Source organism: Panthera onca, chromosome A3 (assembly GCF_046562875.1).
Source record: "Panthera onca isolate mPanOnc1 chromosome A3, mPanOnc1 haplotype 2, whole genome shotgun sequence".
Taxonomy (NCBI): domain Eukaryota; kingdom Metazoa; phylum Chordata; class Mammalia; order Carnivora; family Felidae; genus Panthera; species Panthera onca.
This window is the reverse complement of record NC_138341.1, coordinates 54,857,136-54,883,353: the sequence shown is the minus strand read 5'-3', so window position 1 is coordinate 54,883,353 and position 26,218 is coordinate 54,857,136. Positions and strand designations below refer to the sequence as shown.

The 26,218-nt window shown below is 37.9% G+C and overlaps 1 protein-coding gene and 1 long non-coding RNA gene across 3 annotated transcripts; one reads left to right on the top strand and one right to left on the bottom strand.

The window, feature by feature from the left end:
* Positions 1-744: 744 nt before the first annotated feature.
* Positions 745-26,048, bottom strand: DNAAF10 (dynein axonemal assembly factor 10). Its single transcript, XM_060659749.3, has 8 exons — positions 25,730-26,048; positions 16,344-16,444; positions 13,169-13,299; positions 10,458-10,559; positions 8,197-8,312; positions 7,117-7,251; positions 4,696-4,793; positions 745-1,647 (listed from the first exon to the last, which is right to left on the bottom strand). Exons 1-8 carry the CDS (start codon positions 25,910-25,912, stop codon positions 1,440-1,442), a joined length of 1,074 nt encoding a protein of 357 aa, XP_060515732.3. The 5' UTR covers positions 25,913-26,048; the 3' UTR covers positions 745-1,439.
* Positions 10,479-25,294, top strand: LOC132660350 (uncharacterized). Of its 2 annotated transcripts, none has more exons than XR_013554670.1 (3): positions 10,479-10,574; positions 14,458-14,573; positions 25,183-25,294. It is a non-coding gene; the product is annotated as an uncharacterized LOC132660350 (long non-coding RNA). The 2 variants fall into 2 exon arrangements; XR_009601732.2 differs by lacking the exon at positions 25,183-25,294 and adding an exon at positions 14,852-16,333.
* Positions 26,049-26,218: the final 170 nt, after the last annotated feature.

The following is a 26,218-nucleotide window of genomic DNA, read 5'->3' as shown; positions in this document are numbered from 1 at the left end:
AGATTTAATGATAGAAGTACTTACTATCCTTGACTTAAACCTCTCTAATTATACCATCAAACACAAGTTTTCTGAGAAAGAATTTCACAAATTTTTTATTTTTCCTTGAAAATTGAAAAAACAAAACCAAAACCCAGCAGGTATAGGCTTTTTTAAAGTTCAGTTGAATTCTTTTCATGTTTATTTATTTTTGAGAGAGACAGAGCATGCACAGGGGAAAGGCAGAGAGAAAGAGAGAGAGGGACACAGAATCTGAAGCAGGCTCTAGGATCCGATCTGTCAGCACAGAGCCTGATGTGGGGCTGGAACCCACAAACCGTGACATCATGACTGAGCCAAAGTCAGACGCTCAAATGACTGAACCACTCAGGCACCCCTAAAGTTCAATTTAATTTTTACTTCCATAATTCTGTCCACAGCATAAAACATCTTGTTGGTTTTTTTAAGAGGTTAATTTTCTGAATTTAATATTCTGAACTAGCAACTTTCCAAGAACCCATGAGATCACAGGAAGCTTACATATTACAAATGCTTCAGGTGGCTCTGACTCTTGAGTAGAAGAGTGAGGGAGGGCAGGCTTAATGAAAGAGTGATAAAGTGAATACCTCTGAGCTTTATCAAAAGATCTAGTGAACACTAAGGAAACAAAGTGAATTAAGAGATACTTATTAAGCATTTATACAGCAAAGAAGTGTTGGTGTCAGCTTTATTACTACTGTTAAATTATCAGAATCAGAGCTTCCATAGATTTCAAAAAACAAATTTATTCATAAAATATATAAAAAGATGTGACAAAAAATAAGGCTAGAAAACCCCACAATCTTATACATCTCAACATCACTTACCACTCAATAAGCAAAAGTCTAATTTTACTCTTATTTCTGAAGTAAAAAGAGGTCATTGTAAATAATATTTCATTTTATGAGTTATACGGCTAAAAACCGTTACCCAAATCTAGTCTGACCATGACATTTTGGTATTTTATAAAGTACTATTCTTTCCAGAAACTTACTGACACTGAAATCTCTCAAAGTATATTTATGAAGGTTAATTCACAGTAGTTTTACCAAAACAAACAATTTTAAACTAGGTGTTATGGTAAAGTATTATAACTCTGGTGATGAAGAACAAATTAAAAATATGTTTGAATATAGACAAGTATCAACTTTTTCTTAGAAACAGAGGGGAGATGAACAGAGCTGGCCCTGGAGACAGCGGTGCCCCATGCGCTAACAAACCGCAAACCGGTGTCCAGTCAGGTTGCTGGAACACACCTCTCGGCATTTCCCACCCAGAGACGGGCTAGTCTGGATGTTTGCATCTGGGGCTTGTTTTCTCAGTCAAATCCAACTTTGTTCAGTGAAGGTCAGAGGATTCCAGGGCACATTCTAAATACTATGAGTGTTCTTCTGGAAGGTTTCAAGTCCAAAGTCTTTAGATCAAATTTTATGGAGTTTTGTAACAATCAGTACTCTTACCATTTGATCAAATGAACTACAGACGCAGAGACCCCTTTTATCTGGACTCCAGTCCAAACTGGAAATGGGCTGGGTAGACAAGGTGACATTCTGCAGAAGGCTGACGGAGCCGGCAACTCCCATCTCTACTCCCTCAGAATCTTTCTTTGACCGCTGAATAGGGTATTCGCTGAGAACAAGATCAGAGTGGTAAGGAGAGAAATCTTAACATTCTCCACATTGTGTTCATATACATATAATCCATGACTCTATTTTTACTTCTCAGTTGATTACTGGAACAAATAATCTTTCTAATGTTGAGTTTTATACAAAGATACACTATTTCAACCTCAACAGCTTTAAAGGGGATTGGTTCTACTAAAAAAAATTTTTTTTTTCTGAGAGAGGAGACAGTGCTTGCTCTCAAGTAGGCTCCATGCTCAGCATGGAGCCCAATGAGGGGCTCACTCCCACGACCATGAGATCACGACCTGAGCCAAAATCAAGTGTCGGACACTCAGCCGACTAAGCCACCCAGGCACCCCTCTCCTAAAAACTTTTAAATATCACCTCTGTTCAGCATGAGTCTGTATTTTCTTTTCATAATAAAAGTCTTAGATTGATCTAGCATTCTTTATGAAATTCACTTGTGTTCCTCACAATCTTTTATTGCAGTTCTTCTCTAGATTCGGCTTGCAGGACACCGTAGGCAGAAAAGGTGCAAAAGCAAAGGCTGTGAGTAACACTTGCAGAACCTCACCTACATACTTCCAGAATGAAGAACAGACACTGTTTCTAACCCTCGAGCCCCATGACACAGACCCAATGCACACCTTCTGTGTACCGTTTCCATGGGAATGTGCTGCTCAGGTATTTTAGACCCTAGAATATCATTGCTTCAAGGAAAAAAAAAAGCAATTCTAAGAATATTTGTTTTCTTTCAGCTGAAATTATCAATTTATAAAATAAGTAGAGCTGAAGGTTAACAACTGTAAAGACTAGTTGGTCTGGATTTGAGAGGGTAAAAAGAAACATCCCTCCCTACAGCAGAGATGAGCTCCTAGTGAAATACAGGGACAATCTGCCTCTGAAGGCCTTTAAAGCCTGTTAGGTATCGACTGTGATACTACCTTCATTTCTTAAGTGCTAATAAAGGCTAAGAGTTTCAAAGGTATAAAGCAACTCAAAAGCAGAGAAGAAATAGAAGTGTTAGGCAGATAACCTACTATTCTTTCTTCTTCTTGGACCATACAACTTCTTTTGATTAAGAGGAATAAGATATTCAGATGATGAAAAAATTACAGAATTTTTTTTCAGGTCTCTTAGCTTATTTAGTATTTAAAACATAACATAAATACATATTTAGTATTTAAAACAACATAAAGATTTTTTAAACCCTCTATATTGTCTATTAAAGTTTTAAGAATGTATGTTTGTGTGTTTTGAATATACACACACACACACACACAAATCAGCATGTTGGGGTTCATTCATTCAAAAAACAATTTCTGAATTAACTAGGTGAGTTCCTCTAGGAACTCTCTGGTGCTCAATAAATATTTGTAATTTAAGTGCATTACTACCAAAGGAGACTGGCAAATGGAAATAGAGCTAAGTATCATTTTACTTAAACCAAATCTCTTTTGCTGGTGTAATACTTGACAGCAAAGCTCCAAACCAATTTGAAGATTAGACTAGATACCTGTTATGGTAAGGATTAAAGTTCATACTGAGATAAGCTTCAAGTTTCTATTTTTTTTAATGTTTATTTATTAATTGAGTGGAGGGACAGAGAGAGAGAGAGAGAGAGAGAGAGAGAAAATCCCAAGCAGGCTCCACACTGTCAGTGCAGAGCCCGACACAGGGCTCAATCCTATGAACCGTGAGGTCATGACCTGAGCTAAAATCAAGAGTTGGATGCTTAACCGACTGAGCCACCCAGGCACCCTGAGATTAGACTGTATACAAGACTCCACTTTACACTATCGTCAAAAATTCTAGCTGCAAACGTGTTTGCACATCACACAGAACTACAACTCCGTATGTGGATTACAGAGAAAACTGGAACTAGTTCTTCAAGGAAGCAGCCTATATAGTTTGGTCACAGGCAGAATAGTGATGTGCTGCTGCACGATCCAATCGGCAGAGACTAATGGGGAGCATGGCCTGGTTTGGGAGAATTGGGTAAGGACAATGGGCAAGGTACAAGGAGAAGACGAGTTATCAAATGGTCTATCTACTGGGCATTCTCCCACAACTCATAAAGCTTTTCCTCTGCTTGTTACTCACATGACCTGTACAGTCTTGATCTCAAGCATTTTTTTGGCCAGATCCCTAAATACTTGAACACTTTCCAACTGTGGCCTTGTTTCTCAGCTCCCCTGCTGCCTTCTAAAAGAAGCTAATAAATAAGAGAAGTATTTTGTAGGTGTGAAAGTCCTAGCCATACTGAAGATGGTGGTTTTCTTCTTATATCATGAATCAAACTTTATTTTGGAAATATCTTTCATTTATGGGCTTGTGTTAGTGGTTTTTTTCCCCCTTGAGTGATGGAGAAAGAAATACCATTAAGTCTCGGTTTTCATCAGGACCTATAAATGAGCAGCTGACCTAGTATGTGCCATGTTAGGGCACCAGGGACTCAGAGCACAGCCAAGGCTGTAACTCACACTGCCTCCGGCACAAGAAAGCAAACTCCGTGATGGGGCTTTTCCTGGAGACCCATCCGTCGCCTCAGTGCTGTTTGGATTCTTTCACAACAACGGTATCTGAACTTGGTCAAGTGAGTGATCAGGATCTACAATTAAGAATTCCAACCCATTTCTTATTCTCTAGAGGTAGTGTTCTAATGACCAGACAGTAAGTAATACTTCACAAAAGCGTTTGGTCAAATTTTCCACATCCAAAGCAAAACAAAAACAAAAACCGACAACAATAAAACCTGGCCAAAGCCATGATTTTAAGCTATGAAAAGAACTATTCCTAAGTTACCCCCATAGATGGAAGACACAACCAAAATGACAAATATACTTAGTGTGCCAAAAGAAGGTTAATACTTACTAAGTGTAAAATAATGACATTAATTTGAAAAAGCAGACAAAATAACACCCTTTAATTTAAAATCATTATCGAAATAAACTAAGTCAAAGGAGGAAGAAGGACAACCAAGTTCAATCTAATCCTACTTTCCGCCCACCAGTAACTTAACAAGGAGCCATGAGCATCAGCAGAGACTTACTACTTCCAGAGGTGAAGGCTGCCGGCGCCTCCAGCAGTCAGAAAGAGCTCTCTGTTCTGTGGCAGGTGTCGGACTTGCCACACAGTTGATTTATGGGCCTAAACAGGATGAGAGGCACATAACTAGTTTTTATGTTTGTTTATATGATAAAGATTGTCCGAGAAGAGAAATACTGTAAAAAAGAATTTTTACCACTATAATTTCAACAACCATTATAGAAGTAATTCAAGTATTTCTGGCACATCTCTTCATAAGGGCTACAGAGATTTATAGAGTTCATCATAAGTAATAAAAGCATCATTTTTCTTTGTGGCTTTACGAAACAAAGTTCTACTGGATCAAAAAAAAAAGATGTTATCAGATTAAAAGTCCATTTAGGTATATAGTACCATATACATAGATTTTATACATGTAAATATCCCTAGCTCACTCTGAGGGAGAAGAAAAACTCAAAGTACAAAAACATACTTCATCCTAAGGGAAAAAAAGGATAGACTGATTTAAAAACAAACTAACAACAACAACAACAACAACAAAAAAAAAACAGCCTTTATTTTTTAGAGCAGTTTCAGGTTTCCAGAAAACTGAGTGGGAACTTCAGAGAATTCCCATATACAGAATGAATTTTAACTTAAAGTTCCAAGAGGCTTATCTTTAATTTGTACCATTTGACTTATCTAGTCTTCAAAATAAGGACCACAGGGACTTATAGATGGGGTTTAAGGTTATAATAAGCCAGGATCTTTATTCAGTCATATTAAACTAAAAGACAAAAATGGCAACTGGAAGGTTAACAGCTTGTTAGCACCTCAACAACAGCTAGTAAATCAGTGTTAATGGTGTAATATTCACTGCCAGGAATTTGAAAGACAGACAGAGAGAAAGGAAGGGAGGGTGAGGGGCAGACCTAGGGAGAGGGAGAGACAAGGGGGTAGAGTGGAAGAGAGAAAGAGGGAGGGAGGGAGGAAAGATTTCTGCTTTGCAGGAGCAGTGAGACCAACTAACTTGATCTAAGTCATTCTTAGACACTATATTTTAGGGAGTGATTAGTGATTAGGCATTTGACTTAATAGTCATGTAAGGGGATTACCATTAGCAGATTAAAAACACATATCTCAAAATACACCCTTTAAGTGTGTGACAGTCCTCAAGTGAGTGGGTCCAGGCTGTTAAAACCTATTTTGTTTCATAGTTTAAACTTCACTTTTTCTTCTGGAAATTGATAAAAACACAAAAAGAGGGGCCATGACCTCTTAAAATACAGTGGCCTCATTTGTTTGACAGATTTAGCAATTACTTGATTAAATAATTATAACAAAAACTTTGAAGATGACACTTTATAATGGGCAGATGAGAACCATGTTACAATTGTATAAGGGACAATTTAATAAAGTGCTTTATGTTGTTGATACTTAATATATTCTGAAATAACAAAGGCAAAACAATACTGCAACTTATAGCTACCTTAAGAATTTAGTTCATCAGGCAGCAACAGTAATTTATATGCAATAATAATAATAATTAGCAGCAATAACAACAAAAAAAAGACAAAATGGGAAGGTTTGAGAAGTACTACTGAATCCACAATGGAGGGAGAGGGAATAAGAGAGTCAATTTTTATTTCTTGAGCAACTTACATATTTTAATCTTATGGAAACTACAAATCTGTAACCGATCTTTACTTTTACATTCGAGGAAGGTCAGAGTCACATTCCCAATCCATCTCTGGCAAATGACAGGGTGTTGCAGCAGGAATTTATGCAATCCCCTTACTCCAGTCATCACCATCTTTTTTTTTTCTTTTTTTTAACCAGTATTTTTCCTGTGCTCAGCCTTCTCTTCATCTATTTTTGATGTGATAATACCATGTTTCCTTCTAAGCTACCTCAAATACTCTTTGGGACAAGATAAAGTATGTATGTATGTGTGGATGACTGACTGAATAATTTTTTTGAACCTACTATGTACAAGGGTTAATGCTTGAAATAATTTCACTTAATGTAGCAAACCAGAATATGAAATAAGATGTGATGAAATGACATAAATGTATATATGTTGATATGTTCTGAAAAGTATATAATTAGATATTAATACAAATACTATATATTTATTAGAAAACACTACGCTAGGTTTTGTTGATTCAGTTCTCAACATCAGCTAGTTTTCTTTTGATTGCTCCTAAACTACAAAATAAGATTCTTAGCCAACTGAAGCCTTTATTATAGTCAAGAAATCTAAAACTGATAAACTTTGGGGAAGTACTCTGCACAGAAAAACCTGTCAAGTTCCCACAAGAATATATTAAAAATAGCTCCCTTCATATAAAGACCTGGAAAGAACCTTGATGACTAATTCTATTTATTAGTCTAAAACAAGCTATGAACATTCCTCTTCATAGAAAGACATTTCCCCCATATTTACCTTTTCTGAAACAGAGGCAAAACCTTTGGTTGGATGCTGTGTTCTCATATCAAAAACATGAAACTTTCCTTCCAGTGATGTAGCTACCAATTTATTCATACTTATGTCTTTTCTGTCAAACTCCAAGCTACATACCTGTAATAGAAAATATTTATTATTGATGGTCTAATGATTATTATTCAGGAGGTTCTTTTAAACTAAGTAAAACAACTTTAAAATTATCAGCTCATGTGAAAGGATTTAAATAATCATTTTATCTTTTGAGAACCAATACATCAAATACCTTTAAATGAAAAAATTTCTTTTTGGTTTATAGGATCAACAAAACCATCCTGAGTTCCCCTGTCTGGTAGATTATTTTGTAAAGCCATATAATTTTTTACTGTTATTACATAATTATTATTTTTTTAATGTTTATTTATTTTTGAGAGAGAGAGAGACACACACACACACAACATGAGTGGGGGAGAGGCAGAGAGAGAGGGAGACACAGAATCTGAAGCAAACTCCAGGCTCTGAGCTGTCAGCACAGAGCCCAACATGGGGCTCGAACTCACAGGCTGCGAGATCATGACCTGAGCTGAAGTTGGACACTTTACTGCCTGAGCCACCCAGGTGCCCCTGTTGTTACATAATTATTTTATACAGTCCAGTCAAAGCTGATTTTAGAAAACAGGAAGGAACCACATTCTTCACTAAAGGTGTACAACTCAGGACCCAAAAATCTGAAAGAACTTGTGGAGGCTGTTACTATTCTAATATTAGCAGGAAAAAAGGCCTCTAGCCTAGTTCATTTTAATATCACACTGCGCATAGCCCACAGGGGTCCACAAATAGGACACAAGAGCTGGTGACTCACCAGGAGTTGTCATACCACATCTGAGTGTGTGTTCACTTTCTGAAGAAAGGATCCATGATTTTCATTAAATTCTCAAAGGGCTCCACAGCTCAAAAAGGTTAAAAACCATTGGCAGAGGGGCTGTACTGAGATGAGTTATTAGAGGTGCTATCCTTTTGAAGTAGTTTGGAGGTGGACAAAAACATGCTCAGACAAACTATAAGAACCCAAAGGTACATTACCCCATTTTTTATGTTTGTCTCCCACCGCAATGACATATTTCTGAGATCAAACAGTTTGATATCCCCATTGTCATAGCCAGCACAAACAACACGCTCCTCTTGATTATAAGCATTGCCTGGAAATCAAGACACAACATTGCATATCTTTATAAACACTAATTTGAAGGCTGCTAAAATAATGTTATAGAACCTTATACCTTATACATATACCTTATACAAAATCACACTAGGCAGAATCTCATTTTGCCAAACCTGATAGGACATCAAGATTATTAAGTTGGCTATCTAATTTTGCTTTTTTTTTTTTTTTTTTAAAAAAAAAGCTCATTTGCTGAGATTCTATATTGAAGGGGTGAGTGAAAATGTTTATTGGAGTCTAAGTTGAAAGCAAATGGTCTTTCTCTATTATATCTGCAGACTAACAGGTCAATTACAGTTCAAACATAGCAGGGGTTGGTAGAATAAATACAGCTATGCTTCTATTGCTTTCTTGGTAGTAACTATATTTGAATGCAAATAGAAACTACTTTAAAACCATTTAGGTTGCAAAATGGTGTCTGGTGTTATCTTTGCAAGGAAATCTGAAATACATTGTAATACACTGTTAAACATTTGTATGGATGGTGGCCCCTGAAGTAAATTTATAATCTGTAGTTTAATTCATCCTGCTTGGATCCAGGATGTTTTCTGGAGTACCTCTGGCACTCATCTCTCCCCAGTTCACACACCAATGTGATTTTCCTAAAGCTTCAATCACATCTCATCCTTGCAAAAACCTTCAGAGGTTTGCCACTACCTCCACACCATCTCAACACTTCTCAACACTGTGGCCCTGAGCCACATTTAAGGCTACTTCTACCACTATTTCATTTAACATACTTACTTTGGCACTTTTCAGGCTATTCCTTATGCTTGACACTTCCTCCCAATTTCAGTGGTTGATATCCTATGTATACTTGGTCTGAGGTCAAAATGCTGTTCCTCCACAGCCATTTCTCACTTGAAGATTCCTTCTATATTCATCCATACCTCTTGTGACCTTTTCTCACTCTTACCCGGTACTATAATTAGTGTAGATATTACACCCTCTTTACTGAACTATAAGCTTCTGGAGGGTAGTATATGAATCTCTCTCACTTTGCATGCCCACAGTACAGTACTATGGCATTCATAAAATGGTCAAATCAATGGATTGTTTTTCAAACTTAATGTCCCCGATTTTAAATTGTACTTATGTCCCTTAGGTCAAAGATGAAAGGCTTTAATGGCCCACAGATAATTACTTTTTAATTATCACATCAAATTTTAGATGATGATTCTAAATACAAATCCTGAAATTTCTCCCCAAAGCATACATGTGTTAAGTTTACATATTCTTGCTCATTATATACAAACACATAGTAATTCCCATATGATAACTTAGTTTTTAATTTGGAAATCTAAAACTTTCCTCTGATTAAATAATAGTGCGATTTTAAAATAATATATAGAACTTAAACAGTTCACATATACTGTTAAATCCCACTATTAATGTGTTATCTATATAGTATTATACAATGAAAAAGGAGAAAGAATTTCAAATTTCAAACAAAGTATGACCCATATCCTGTAGTAGCAAAAATTATTTTCATTTTCGCTCCCAGTAAGAGATACTAAGGAATGTATCAATTAGTCCTACAAAATCAATATTCACTTTAAGTATAGTAACAGAGGAACACTGTTATCAAATTATTAACAAATAATTCTGTAATGGCATAACTATGTTCTAGAAAATAAACATCCTCTGTGAAGAGTATAATGTAAGATTTTTTTAGGTCACCACTTGTGTTTCAGACTCTGCTTAGTTCTACTAATGGCACTTGACTCTAAACTAGGTCCACATTGTCTCGTTAGACCCAAGTATGTAATAGTAGCAAATATTTTTGAGCACTTAATAATTTAAGCACAATTCTGAGCACTGTACATGTACTACTTCATTGAATCCTCATAAAACTATTTGGTAAATTCTATTACTAGTTTCACTTCATAAATGAAGAAACTAAGGAACAGAGAAGATTGCTAAATTGCCCACCTCACTCAGGCAAGAAATAAAAAAGTGAGGATTCAAACCTAGGCGCCAGTGGCTGACATTAACCACCATCTCTATTTGCCTCAGTAAACTATCAGAATAATCCAAAAAACAGACTGTAAAGAGACTATCTTGAACCACTGTGCTTTTTACCATCTGATACATCAAATGCAAGAATTCTTCAAGAATTTACCAAATGCCACAGTCCAACAGTCTCTCTTGTTTTCTCCTTGTACAGGTTCCATATTGGCAACAGGATCATCTTTTTGCCTTGGGTCCCACACCTTCACAGTTCCTGTTGTGAATACAAGTGAGTTGGCAAAATTCAACAGTGATTGAGGACATTTCTGCATTCTCTTCCTATGACTTTCTACGTACATGGCAGTATTACAGATACTAAAAAACCTGAAAATTTTTCACATATTTCTGACTTCTAAATGGGCAAGTTGTATTTAATATCAGAGATATAACCCATATGTTACTGTCTGACTTTATTTCCAAGTTAATAGATACACAGAAGAGCCAACAACTATTCCGAAGTTATCAATAAGGTCTGACCGACAAGGCAAACACAAATATTATGTAATTCAGATCAGGTCTTATTTTCTTTGAACCTAAAACTAACGTACTATTTACTTAGACTAATATCAGTGTCATCTTAATTTTTATTTTTTTCCATACTACCCATATAATCATTGGCATTTTTCTTATACAGATGAATAAACTCTGATTTTTACATTTATGATTTCTTATATGGAGTTTTAGAACACTATCTCACATACAATTAAACTTAATTTCCCTGTGGCAATAGAGATGAGGGAAATATTAAATAAAATTAACACATATTTCTTCTCAATTGAATTTCAACCCCCTCATTTTACTGAAAATTGCAGGACTACTAACTAAACTCATCACTGCCTAGGAGAAATACAAATGCATTTAATAAAATGGCTGAAAGGCAAGTAAGTACTTGAGAGAGAACAGGAAAAAGGCAAAAAATCTTTAAAAGGGATAATAAACTCAGGAAAAGGGGAGATATCCCACTAGATTTGTCTCTAAGGATAAAATAAAGTCAGTCATTAAAAAGGCTACTTTAAGGAGAAAAAAATTTCTCACAAATGTGACAAGAGATTATTATATTACTGTAGAGGGTTCATACAAATTGGTAAGATTCATATGAAATTTGCAATAGTTAAATGAGCAAAGAACATGAACAGACAATTCACAAAGCAAAACTAACTAGTAAACAAATATGGGAAGAAGTTAACACAAGTGGGAATGCAGGACCATTTTTACTTATGAAATTAAGGAGGGGCACCTGGATGGCTCAGTCGGTTGGGCGTCCAACTTCGGCCCAGGTCATGATCTCACCGTTCATGAGTTCCAGCCCCACATTGGGCTCTGTGCTGAGTGCTCAGAGCCTGGAGCCTGCTTCAGATTCTGTGTCTCCCTCTCTCTCTGCCCCTCCCCCACTTGTGCTCTGTCTCTTTCTCAAAAATAAACATTAAATAATTTTTTTTTAATCTAAAATTAGGGGGGAAAAAAGAAAATCAATGCTGGTAGGACAGACTCGAAATCTACCTCATCGACTGTAGCTGAGAATGTACATGAATACTTTGGCAAGTCTGACAATAAATTTAAAAAACCATAAAACACGTTTATTCTAAAAAAGTTAGATACATGATGATACTCATTCCTTCATTATTTTGAAGTCACTCTCCCAAAACAATAAACAAAAATTTAAAGCAAAGTGAGTGCTTATTAACAAAGACATGGTTAAGGATACTGTGATATATACATAGAATGAAATATTACAGTCATTAAATGGTAATTATGGAGACAGAAACATTTGCATATGACAAAACATAAAAAAGATAAAAATCATATCTAAACAACTACACAAAATTGTATGTAAGACTGGAAAGGAAAACAAATCTAATGGTTATGTTACTGTGGTAGATTGAATGCTACTTTTCCTTATATATTCCATATTGCTTTTATGATTAAAAAGAATAATTGATTTTAATTTTTTTAACATTTTATTTATTTTTGAGAGAGAGCGAGTTGGGGAGGGGCAGAGAGAGAGGGAGACACAGAATCCTAAGCAGGCTCCAGGTTATGAGCTGTCAGCACAGAGCCTGATGCAGGACTCATACCTTCGAACTGTGAGATCATGACCTGAGCCAAAGTCAGATGCTTAACTGACTGAGCCACCCAGGCACCCCGGATAATTGATTTCTAAAACCCAGACACTGTTGAGTAACTATTAGAAAAATACATCTCTTTTCTTTTAAAGTAATTTCCTCATGGTCTCGAGCAGCCAAACCACTAAGGCACCGAATTTCTTACGTACCCATCGTGAAGCAACAAAAATTCTGACTCCATTACAGTCATTCAGAACAGCTTTGAACACCAACAGACCTGTCCCTTGCTAGTCACCACAGGGCAGAAAAGCGGAGTTGGTGCCCTTGGATCATTCTACGATGCTCAGTAGAAGGATCACGGAACTTCGATGTTCAACTAACTGTCAATATGACAATTTTCACAAGTACCAACTCTGCTTTTTAAAAAAAGAAAATGAAAAGTTGCTGCCCACCTTATATTGTTTTTGAGCTGCCTCAAAAACCTGTAAAGAAATTTTAAATCTTTCAAGGTTCATAGGAAACTATGGTTGTTAGTAGCTGAACTTGCTCAAAACTAAAATAGCAAGTGCTATGCCTCTATCTCAAAATAACTTCAAAAGTCTGAAGCAACTAAGGGATATGCAATTAAACTTGCCCATTAAAAAACACTTAGATTTAGGAAGTCAAGGCCTCTGAAGAGGATTTCCATATAGAGAGGACATATTGTTGCACAGAGACTTATCTAAAGAAAAAAAAAATTTAAATACACAGAATAACTTACCATCTCGGCTGCCAGTCACGATTTCAGGTGCACCTTCCCCAATTCCCAGTCCGCCTACACCATCTATGGTATTTATAATTTCTTTATGGCCCTTTACAGAATATACTGGGATCTCTGGAGCTTCCAAATTCCTAGGCAACAGAACACAGCTTCTTAGTTACTCCACATGTCCTAAACATTTAGTCCACTAATGAAATTTAAGAATGCATACCATATTTAGATTTTTGTTTTAAAATAAGGGTTTTGCTGACATATCGGACAAAGGGCTAGTATCCAAAATCTATAAAGAGCTCACCAAACTCCATACCCAAAAAACAAATAACCCAGTGAAGAAATGAGCAGAAAACATGAATAGACACTTCTCTAAAGAAGACATCCGGATTGCCAACAGGCACGTGAAAAGATGCTCAACGTCACTCCTCATCAGGGAAATACAAATCAAAACCACACTCAGATATCACCTCATGCCAGTCAGAGTGGCCAAAATGAACAAATCAGGAGACTATAGATGCCGGAGAGGATGTGGAGAAACGGGAACCCTCTTGCACTGTTGGTGGGAATGCAAATTGGTGCAGCCACCCTGGAAAAGTGTGGAGGTTCCTCAGAAAATTAAAAATAGACCTACCCTATGACCCAGCAATAGCACTGCTAGGAATTTACCCAAGGGATACAGGAGTACTGATGCATAGGGGCACTTGTACCCCAGTGTTTATAGCAGCACTCTCAACAATAGCCAAATTATGGAAAGAGCCTAAATGTCCATCAACTGATGAATGGATAAAGAAATTGTGGTTTATATACACAATGGAGTACTACGTGGCAATGAGAAAGAATGAAATATGGCCTTTTGTAGCAAAGTGGATGGAACTGGAGAGTGTGATGCTAAGTGAAATAAGCCATACAGAGAAAGACAGATACCATATGGTTTCACTCTTATGTGGATCCTGAGAAACATAACAGAAACCCATGGGGGAGGGGAAGGAAAAAAAAAAAAAAAAGAGGTTAGAGTGGGAGAGAGCCAAAGCATAAGAGACTCTTAAAAACTGAGAACAAACTGAGGGTTGAATGGGGGGTGGGAGGGAGGGGAGGGTGGGTGATGGGTATTGAGGAGGGCATCTCCTCCTTTTGGGATGAGCACTGGGTATTGTATGGAAACCAATTTGACAATAAACTTCATTTATTGAAAAAATAAAAAATAAAAAAAAAAAAAATAAACTTTAAAAAAAAATAAGGGTTTTGCTATGAGGGTAATTTATACATTTACTTCCAATATTTTCTCTCCACTTTAGCTTCTTTTGAGCCCTTAATGAGCACTGCCATCATTCAACTTGGAACTCAAAGTCCTGAGCACACTCAGTGATTCTCAGAGATGATCTATCTAGGACCTCTGCACATGACTTACCAGGTGAGCTTACTAATAAATACAGATTCCTGGGCTCCTCCACAGATATAATGGATAAACAGCCCCAAATCTGCTGACTCTTTGGTCCACTGAAGTCTGATAATCACTACTTTAAACATAGAGTAAATTCAAAGTGATTTAGAATGTTTCCAAAGTAGGCCTTGGTAGTCTGATCTTGAGATCTTTTGGAAGGATAAAATATGAGTAGTGTTTACTTTGTATATGTTTCTTCCTTTATAATGTATTATTTTCTCACTAAATTCCTTACTATTTTCATCTAGTTACATATTTTTCAGTGTACCATCATGCTGGGCACAGCAAATCTACAGTCAAACTGGCTGAAGCTTGTCTAAATCCACGTTAGTTAAGAGAAAGGAATGCAGGAATGCACCCACTACTGTGGGTGTCTGAGTCTACCCAAGATGGCAGGGTGATGAATGGCTCAAGTAAGTTATGTTAATACACCCCTTCTCCTGCCTCCCTCTTTTCTCCTGGAGCTTCTATCCACATTTCTCTTTAACAAGTCAGTTTTTGATAACTTATACTTAAAAAAAAATGAAGCCAGCTATTCATGAAATGTAATCCCAACTTATTACTAGGCCAAGATTTATTAGTAAAATCTCCCTAATTAAAATTTCAGATAGCTCAACCTAGGAGACCATGTTTATTTTTGTAGCATCATTGTGAAAGAATAAGGACTAAACAGGACTGAGATTCCACTTCAAAGAATTGCTTTACTGTTTGACTTTAAAATACTGCTTTTTACAACACAAAATTATAAGACTTAACAATGAAAATAAGTCAGTAATACCTGTGACTATGCTAGGAAACTCTATTAGGGAGACAGTCAATAGTTATATTTGTTGCTTAGTCTTATGCTGAAATATTTTTAAAAAGAACATTCAGACTGGTTTCTCCCAAGTTCTCTGAAAGTATATGTAAGAACTGATGCATTCTAATAAATGCTAACTTAATTATTAAGCAGTTAAAACAAGGGGAATTAAAATAGCTTCATTCTATTTTATGATTCATGTCAGTAATTTAATAAGAAAGCAACAGATTCTAAGTGAAAATCAAGAAAGGTCACCTTAGAAAACATGAAGTAGAGAAGATAGTTTCTTTCTAGAACATTACTATATACTTTAAACAGTAAAAATAAGACATATTCTTGAAAAGTAATTGAGGAATTTCAGTTCATGCAATCTAATTTAAGTAGGAAATAACTCAAGGTAGAACATGAAAATTATAAGCATTTGGCATAATTATGGTCTTGTTCATTTGCAACAGGTTTACATTGATTTGCTCAATCGATGTGTTCCTAAAAAGTTGTGCTTAGATGTGCAGAATTTTTTTAATGAATTGGGAATTCTACATTAAAAAATTCAAACAAAGAAAAACTCAGTGTATCATTCTATAATGCCAAATGTCTCACTGAAATATAAACAGTATCTTAAGTTTTCCATGTTTTACATGTGTGGGGAATAGCCCTTTATGTACAAATACAGGGGATTAAATGCTAGCACCAAACAGCATGTGTGGAAATAAATATTGGTAACATTATTCAAACTAGCTAAAGAAAAACAGTATTTTTAAATGGATTTTGAATATGAAATCTAGAAATATATATTAAAGGACAATCCTTACATTTTTATAAATAGTTAAAATTGAACAAGGAACATTTTAAAATAAGAATCCTCCCTTTCAGAGGAAGAGTAACAAGACTATCAAGGAAACTGCCTATCTTGCGTCTTAATATTGACTAAATAATCTTACCATATATGAAGGTTTCCAGCAAAATCTCCAGTAGCTAAATATCTCTGCTGTAAAGATGTTGCACCAAATGTTCCACACTTAATGGGTTTGGCCTTTTCAATCTTGACAGAGGGAAGGAAAGAGGATACATTATTTATGTAAGCAGCTATTTATAATTCATGATATTTATGGCTCTACTATGGGCCTTAAATAAGGCACATAATATAAAAAGCAATGAAAAAATTTTCTGATCAAAATTATGCTTTTCCTTTCATCACTTTTCTGTAGTTTAAAAGTGTGTAACTGTCAAAAAGAATGAGTTTTAATTTTGCCTTTGCTCTCATCTCACTAATGAGACATTCAAATGCTGACAAGTGCACCGTCTCCATTGGTTTGCAAATATGAACATTTCAACATTTCATGTGGTATTCTTCTCTAAGATCCTCAGTAGGAATAAGAACTTAATGAAGATGTTATTCTTTTCAGATGGCCACAGGAACAAAAATGTTCATGTGTCTCTTATAGTTTTCCCTGCAGAACCCTATAAACTGAGAGTGTTTATGTCACTATTCTCTCTGGGACCTTGTCAATGCACGGAGATTTGTAGATGTGTGAGTGCCAAAGGCACTGCTATTGCTATGGATTAGCCAATATTTTGAAGTTTCTTTAAAAAGCTCTGTTCCAAGTATTGCATATAATCCCATTAGTAAAACAACCACATACCAATGCACTAATTAAGGTACATGGCTTAAGGAAATCAAGTCTAGACCATATTATCAAAAGGATCCTAAGAAATGATATCATACAGGGGTGCCGAAGGTTGGCTCAGTCAGTAAAGGGGCCAACTCTTGATTTCGGCTCAGGTCATGCTCTCACTGTTGGTGGGATCAAACCCCATGTCCGGTTCTACGCTGACAACAAGGAGCCTGCTTGGGATCCTTTCTCTCTCTCTCAAAAATAAATAAACATTAAAAAAAAAAAAAAGAAATGATATCATACAATACCCTCCTGTCATAGGCAAAGAGCTTGAAGCACACGACTTTACACTTTTGCCCAACTTACGCATTCCAACATTTTTATTGAGTTCCTATTAAATAAAGTCAATGAACTGAACAGACTAGGATACAAACATGAATGCGATTGGCCATGCCCTCAAGAAGGAGTTTACAACCAAAATATCAGTTCCTATTTGACTCCTCCCACATATACATGCTACTCTTACCTACTCCCACACCTGTGTGGGTCATCCACTAATCTCCTTTTACTCTGTCACCCCCACCCACCCTAACCCCACCTGCCCTGATTCTCCTGGAGTCAAGCTGCTGCCTTGGCCCCTGTGAACTCTGGGCAATACGGAATCTGATGAGGCTTGATGCCTGCCCCACTCCATACTCTAGCCCTATAATATCACCTCCATTTACTTGGCCTCAACGGGGTAAACCTATTGTCTTAGTCTGTTATAAACTTTAAGATTTTTATTCTTTTTTTTTTTTTTTTTTTTTAGAGAGAGAGAGAGAGCATGTGAGCGGAGAGAGGGGGCAGAGGGAGAGAGGGGGAGAGGGAGAGAGATCCCAAGCAGGCTCCATGCTGGGTATGGAGTGGAGCCCAACGCAAGGCTTGATCCCACAATGGGATCATGACCTGAACCGAAATCAAGAGTCTGATGCTCAACCGACTGAGCCACCCAAGAACCCCAGATTTTTATTCTTTTTTTTTTTTAAGTATTTATTTTGGAGAGAGCACAAGCAGGTGAGGGGCAGAGAGAGGGGGACAGAGGGTCAGAAGCAGACTCCTTGCTGACAGACTGACAGCAACGAGCCAGATATGGGGCTCAAACTCACGAACTGCGAGATCATGACCTGAGCCAAAGTCAGAGGCTCAACAGACTGAGCCACCTAGGCGCCCCTATTCTTAATGTGTACAAGAGTAATACATGTTCCCTACAAAAATTCAAACAAAACAAAAAACTGAAGGTAAAAAAGTGAGTCTCCCTTTGATGCTCCCCAGTAGTAATCCCCATCATTCTAGATCTTTTTCTACATGTTTACACTAAATTAAACACATAGGTTTAATTTAATATAAGAAGGCCCTTATATTTTCCTTTGACTTTTTTTTTTTTTTTTTTGACATAACAGTATTCTGCATACACTTTTTTCCCTCCAGAGTTCTCCAGTTTCTAGGGGATTTCTTCTTGAAACTTTTCAGTTCCTGAGCCAATCTCATCCCTCCTAGTAGGTTTGACCTGTTTCATAGAATTAAAAAAATAATTTCCCTGCCATTTTAAATGTTTGGCTAGGCACTTCCATAGAGCAGTTTTCAAAGAAAAAGAAAATAAAATCCACTTAATACAAACTAAACTGAACTTTTCTCTCATGATTCAAAAGATATTATTATATGGTACAGGGCTTTGGAAACTCCCAGCTTGTTAAGCTTTCACACTGTTTGGGATCTGGAGAAATGAGCAGTTACTATGTAGGCAGGTCTACAAGAAAGCATTCACAGCCTCCGTGGAAACTGCCCAGTAAACAAAAGCAGTCATCTGTAATAACATGGTTGTAAAAGACCGTATTGATGAGGAACACAAAATTACAGAATAATTTTTTTAATGCATTTGTGGTCCCAGATAGTTACTCAGAAACCTGATATTCACTTATTTCAATTATTTTTTCCAATTTTACTTAAAAAAAAGCTATAACGCAGCAACACGAAGAATCAAAAATTTGGCAACTTAACAAAGCAGTTTCCAACTCCAGATCACTCTTGTGCTCCCCACCTTCCACTTCCCCCAAATAAAAGTAACCGAAATATCAGTAGTGGCACAGCACTTAATCACTGTTAGGACACAATTTCTATGGTTAAAGTAATTCAGAGTTCCAACTTATGCCAACTGATGAAATAGACACCCACTCCTTCCTCCACTTGTCTTACACTGGGCCTGGATGCCCCAAGCAAGAAGTCACTGGTCATGGCTCCCCCGGTCTGAGGCAGAGGGTGAAGATGGGCCTCTTGGGTAAGCAGCTGGTAGGCCTCATGGACAAGAATATGGCTCCAGGGACTCATGGGTTAGGAGCTGTGGGGAGGTTGCATCATGTATTGAGAGAACTCTCCAGGAAAATTCTTCTCAGGGACCTGGGAAGACTTGTCTCCCATTTTCTCCTCTTTTACCACCTAAAGCACTCTGCTTTTCACAATTTCACTATCACTTGGAGCCTTTGATAGGGTTTCTCTTCTTCCTAAGCCACAGAAGAGTTATACCATAAAAGCTAACCTCTACTTTTCAGTCCCTACAGTGAGCACATGGTTCTTCGAAGATTTTACTGCTGGTAATAAAAAACTAGGAAGCAAAAAATGTCCTCCCTGTGGTATTTCTTCATCTCACTTTCACCTTTTAAGCCTTTGGAACAAAGATTCTCAGACCATGCTCCTAGAACACACTAATCTTCCAACACCAACATAAATTTACACACACAGATAGAACCTTTAAAAAGCTAATAGACAGGGGCACCTGGATGGCTCAGTTAAGCGTTGGACTTTGGCTCAGGTCATGATGTCATGGTTTGTGGGTTCAAGCCCCACACTGGGCTCTGGGTAGACAGCGCAGAGCCTGGAGCCTGCTTCAATTCTGTGTCTCCCTCTTTCTCTGCCCCTCCCCCACTCATGCTCTGTCTCTCTCTCAAAAATAAACGTTAAAAATTAAAAAAAAAAAAGCTAATGGATATGATTTTCTCAAACTTAAGTTTTCTTCAATATTTTGTTTACCTTGTCTGTTAGAAAATATTAGCAAATGAACGCCAATAAGAAAACCTGGAAATGAAGATTAAAAAGTTTATGTATGGTTGCCTCTTGTGATATAAAGATCACAATATGTATAACATAGTCTGATTTTTTCCATTGGAAAACCCCTTCTTTGTACAGAATTGGAACAAACTACTCGAGTATTTCATGGAGTTCCAAAAACAGCACCACAATGTCCAGACACTCTGGCACCTGAACACATCTGAGAATCTCTACCTTAAAAGGAAAGAAACCAAACTGAGAGCCACTCTATTACAATAGATCCTATACTAGATATTTCCACATTTGTCATTGCACAAATTCTAAAAGTCAGTCTTTTTTTTTTTTTTAAACTGTTGTTATTTATTTCTGAGAGAGAGAGAGAGAGAGAGAGAGAGACCGAGCACAAGCCAGGGAGAGGCAGAAAGAGAGAGGGAGACACAGAAGCAGAAGCAGGCTCCAGGCCCTGAGCTGTCAGCCCAGAGCCCGATGCGGGGCTCAAACTCACGAACTGCAAGATCATGACCTGAGCCAAAGTCAGAAGCCCAACCAATGGAGCTACCCATGTGCCCCTGCAAGTCAGTCTTTATTGAAATATAATGGAATGAAATAAACTGCATCTACATTTAGAGGCAAAGACTCACAGGAGTGGTACCAAGGCCTGTGGTAGACAAATGTACTAAACTCTTTGAAATCTTGCCTTGATTCCTCTGACCTCATTTCCTGCTTCTCTCCTTTCTACTACACTCCAGCCACATCTGCAACTTCCTTTTTGCTCCTCAGACACAACAAAGTCATTTCTACCTCAGGACATTTGCATTTACTATTTCCACTGTGTGAACTGCTCTTCCCTCACATCATGTCTGTCTTCTCCAAATTCAGATTTCAGATTAAATGTCACATCCTCTGAGAGGCTTTCCCTGCACCTCCAATCTGAAGTGGAACCCCCAAATCACTATCACCCACCCTGTTTAATCTTCTTTATTGCACTTACCAATAAAATTATTTTATTTATTCAATGATCTCTGTCCTTTCTAGAATGAGTACCATGAAAATGGGGCCCTGTAGCATCTGTTAAACACCTTAAGGTGCTCAACATTTGTTGAATAAAAATATAAATTAACATCTATTAGCCTCTCATTCCTAGTGCTGGAGAAAAACCATTGGGAGTCCACGATCCCATTTCTCCCACCGTGTTTTCACATGACACACCATAGTTTTTGGTGTCATTTATACTCAATAATGAAAACAGCATCCATATATTGAGCACATCTATCAGATACTGCTCTAGATGTTCTTCTAGTCTAGGCCATCACTTTTCTTCCTCACACAACTGCAAGCTAAGTGTTTGCAACACCCCTTTCCAGATGAGGAAACAGGTTTAGAGGACTAAGACTTGCTCAAGGTCCATACAGCGAAGAAGATTCCAAGTTCTTTATACTAATTGTGGCTGCCCCCAGACCTACATGTAAATCAATTAAGTTTATTATGTAGCCCCGATTCCATAAACCAGAGAGTCATTAGAAGTACCAAAAATGTTCCAACCTTGAAAAGGACTGGTGAGTAAATGGTATTGTCACAAACTGAACCTACTTTCAGATTTGTGTCCTCTCACTCCTACCTTCATTCATATCTTTGCAAGATATATAGTTATCTATGCCTCCCTCATGTTCTCTTTTCTCCTTATACTAAAGAAATACAGATTTATAGATACTAGCAGTCTGTTGTGCAAGAATAAAATTCAATTCAAAATATAAAAACATTTAAAAAAAACCTCAAATGTATAAACATCTTATTATTTGCATGGCAGTGAGGACTGCAGTTGGCCAAGAAGGGCTGAGCTCTACTGGCAAATGGACTTATAGAAGCAAGGGTGTTTTCTCTAAGATATTCACGGACATCATAATAGCTAAATTAAGAAGGGGCAACGGAGTGAAGCTAATTTCTTATAGTTCATAAAAAGGTTCCTTCCCTGCTTCTGTTAAATATTTTACCTTTGGGAAACAAGGGTTTAAAAAAAAATCCACTGGTTACTTAAATTTTCCTTGCTAGGGAAAAACAAAACAAAACAAAAAAAAAAAAAAAAACCACAGCTAAAAAGATTTATTTTGCAAAATTTATTCCAAAAAGAAAATTGGTTTATATTAATAACTTTTGCTGTAGGACCCTGAAAATGACCATGACTTAGCTGTTGGTTCTCTTTGCTACAATAAGTTAACATGATTAAGGAAGCCCATGATGGATAAGTCCCATGAGAGCTATTTTTGTTCCATCTGTGGGTGGGTCTAGTACAGCTTGTCAGTATTTCCTCCTCCACATCCTAGCACTACTTTAATTAACATTAAAAGAGTTAGTGAACCACATGGTAACAAGCAGTGAACTCAGTGGCACAGGGGCTAAAAAAGCAGAACTTTATTAACTTACTAAATTTTATTTTAACTAAAATAATTTTAACTAAATTTTATTAACTTACTAAATTTTAAAGTATAAACATCCACAACTATGATTCCAGTTTTCAGGGCCACCCCAGTCCTCTGTGCCAATTAGAGAAAAGTTGTCCTTTGTAGGCTGAGGAAGTCTCACATTCATAAAGTTTGATGAGAAAGAGACAGATCTCAGTTTCCACTTGAACCCTGCAACCCCTTGTGTGGTGCAGCAAACTGCTCAACTATACATGAAGGCCCTCATTCCCTAGCTATCCTTAGTAACAAGATAAGGCAAACATTAACAAAGACCTGTTTGCTTCCTTCACATTTTTACCTTGGATACATGGGCTTTGGAACACATAACTTGAGGTGGTTCCACATTGAAGAATCAAGTATTTCAGAAATTCATCTAGCCCCATCGTAGTCAACACTGGTACTTGTTAGAATCACCTGGTTGAAGTTTAAAAAATACTGATATCTAGGCCTCACTCTACTCTAAATGAAGAGTCCCACTCCATCAGAATTTCTTAAGGTGGGACCAAGGCATGAATGTTTTTTTTTTTGTTTTTTTTAATTTTTTTTTTCAACGTTTTTTTATTTATTTTTGGGACAGAGAGAGACAGAGCATGAACGGGGGAGGGGCAGAGAGAGAGGGAGACACAGAATCGGAAACAGGCTCCAGGCTCCGAGCCATCAGCCCAGAGCGCGACGCGGGGCTCGAACTCACGGACCCCGAGATCGTGACCTGGCTGAAGTCGGACGCTTAACCGACTGCGCCACCCAGGCGCCCCAAGGCATGAATGTTTTAAAACACACACACACACACACACAATCTATGACAACAACAACAGAACATACTCAGCTGATCCTGATGCAAAGTAAGAGTTGAGACCCACTGAGCCTATATTTAACCTGTATTCTTTTCCACTGCACCATAACAGACAAACACAATCTAAGTTCTTAAATGTGTTTTTGCATTTGTTTTATCCTTTCTCTAGACAAGAGGCTTTTTAGAAGAAGGGACTCATTCTTCAAGTACCTTTGGTCCTTCTTTAGCATGGTATCCTGAAATAGGTTGTCAACAGAGACAAAGGGCATTATTTCACTCTGTGGAACAAGTGTGTTCCTAAGTGTATACAAATTATACCTTATTTTAAAAAGTCACAGTCTGTAAATGTTCTCTGGTTAAATTTGATGGTATTTGGTATTTGTTCCTAATACTTCACCTGCTTTTGTCTGCTATTCCAATGTTTCCATTTGTTCAAACCCCGACCCCAGTTGATTAATGATCAATAAACTGATATTTAAATTTTCCAAGTTACATCCTTTTACAGACTATACATTCACTCATCCTTTTAACAAGTAATTTATTGAGTGGTTGAACTTTACAAACCACAGTGATGAAAAGACACTGTCCTTACTCTCCAGGAGTTTACAATCTAATTAGAGATTAGACAGAATTACATTATTTCTGGAGCAGATAAGAACCAGCATAATGCAATGTAAAGAGTTTACTTTGTGTGGGGAACAGGAAGGGATTTCCTAAATCAAATAATCTGAACTGGACCCTAAAATAGCAACAGGTGCCTGGGGGCTAAGTGGCGAACAACATAAGCAAGGCAAGGTAGAAAAGGATAAGTCACGTGAAGGAACTCTGAGTACCTGGCTAGAAAAGACAAACTGAGGCGCCTGGGTGGCTCAAGTGTCTGACTCTTGATTTCAGCTCAGGTCATGATCTCACAATCTGTGAGCTCTTTGCTAACAGTGCCAAACCTACCTGGGATTTTCTCTCTTCCCTGCTCTCTCTCAAAATAAATAAACTAAAAAAGAAGAGACAAACTGAACAGGAAAACCGGCACTCATTGAAATTTAAAGTGAGATGGGATCTTATATACCTTCTAATCCAAGCTTGCCTATCCAAATTGTATTCATTCTTTACCACAGTTTTGTTTTGTTTTGTTTTAATGTTTTGGTTTATTTTTGAGAGAGAGAGCATGGAGGAGCAGAGAGGGGGACAGAGGATCCCAGGCGGGCTCTGTGCTGACAGCAGCTAGCCCAACTCAGGAACCCTGAGATCATAACCTGAGCCAAAGTCCGACTCTCACTGCAGTGGGACACCCAGGCGCCCCAACCTTTATCTACCAGTTTAAAGCCAATCTTCTCCATGCAGATTCTCTCCATAGTTTTTAATCCCTGGAGCTCTCAACCTTCCCTGTAGTCTATTACAACCCTAATACTTGATTATGACTGATCACCTGAGATCAATGCATTTTTAAAACTGTAAACAAGTACAAGAATATTAGTTACCATCATTATTCTCGAATTCTTTCACTAATGATCTTCACAAAACTTGTAAACTTGCTCTTGCCACATCCAGTTAAGAGTCCTTCAGAGATGTCCCATTTAAAAAAGCGTAAATCCTTTAAACAATTTAAAGACCTTGCAAAGTTTGGTCCCTGCTTACCACTCCCATCGCTGAGGTTCTGCATACCCTGTTTCCTCTGGAAACCTCCTCTATTCCTAGTTTGGCCTAGTTAGCATCTACTCTCCCAAATCTGTTTTTACTCTCATAGAACCGTGTTCCTTTATGTTAGAGAATTCATCTGTTTGTATTTATGCATCGTCTGTTTGATCATTCAACTGATTCTCTCTCCCACTAGAAAATAAACTCCGTGAAACCAGGGTCATTGTCATTCACATGCCGGGGAATATCAGACAATCAATTGATACTCGCTGAAGAATAAGTGGTTCGGCTGTCTCCTCCAATTACAATGCAGGCATCACTGTACCAGCTTTGTCTCTGCTTATAAGAAAAAGCATTTTACTAACAGGGCCTATTAAAAAGACTCCACAAACAACTGCGCACTGCCTAGAAGGGCCTCGAATTTAGATACGAAATCTTAATGTCACTTCCCAGGGACCCCGCTCTGGACTGCGAGGGTGGCTGCAGGAAGGGGCCAGCAGGGCGCAGATGAACTGGCCAGCCGAGAATTCAGGACTCGAACCAAAGCATTTTACGTCGAAGTATTCCTCAATCTGCGATCACCTTCGTTGGTTCCGCGCAGCTCGAGCTGTGCTTTTGGGGGACGCTGGACGGAGGCTTGGGCAAAAAGAAATGCAGACTCCCCCCAACCCCAGATATGCACTCGACCCCTCACCAACGGTAGTCCCAGATCCTGGAACTGGGCAGTCCCGCTTGGCACCCACCTCCCGAAGCAGCTTTAGGTCCCCGTGCTGGATCTCATACAGTTGAATGACGCCGGTGCCCCGTGCGAAGTTGCCCATGGTCACAAATTTGGCGCTGCAGGGCACCCACTTACAGTCAAACACCGTGTAGTTGAGGCCCTTCTGAATATGGGAGATGATCTGAGGCTTCTCGAAGGCCGACATGGTCCAGCCAACTTCCCCCCGCCCAACCAGTACACCCAGACCCTGACAAAACACAAACCGGGAAACCAGACTCCAAACATTAACGCTTTTCGCCCTCCCGCTTGCCGTAGTAGCCCCCAAAACGAAGGCGAGTTGGATTTAGTTGTCTCGGATAATGCCCGATGCGCCACTGAAGTCAAGCAAGATTTTTCTTCACTGACAGCACAAATTTGCTTATCGTCTTTACCTACTGCCTTTCGCACATACACATATTGGAGATTGCACATGCGTCGGCTGGGAATGGCGGAGCCAGAGGGCACGACAGGA

Coding starts and splice junctions, on each gene's coding strand:
- DNAAF10 (XM_060659749.3), bottom strand. CDS start 25,912: ATGTCGGCCTTCGAGAAGCCTCAGATCATCTCCCATATTCAGAAGGGC. Junction 16,445..25,729: donor ACCTAAAGCTGCTTCGGGAG/GTGGGTGCCAAG, acceptor CCCTCTGTCAAG/ATTGAAAAGGCCAAACCCAT. Junction 1,648..4,695: donor AGCCTTCACCTCTGGAAGTA/GTAAGTCTCTGC, acceptor TCTTGTTCTCAG/CGAATACCCTATTCAGCGGT.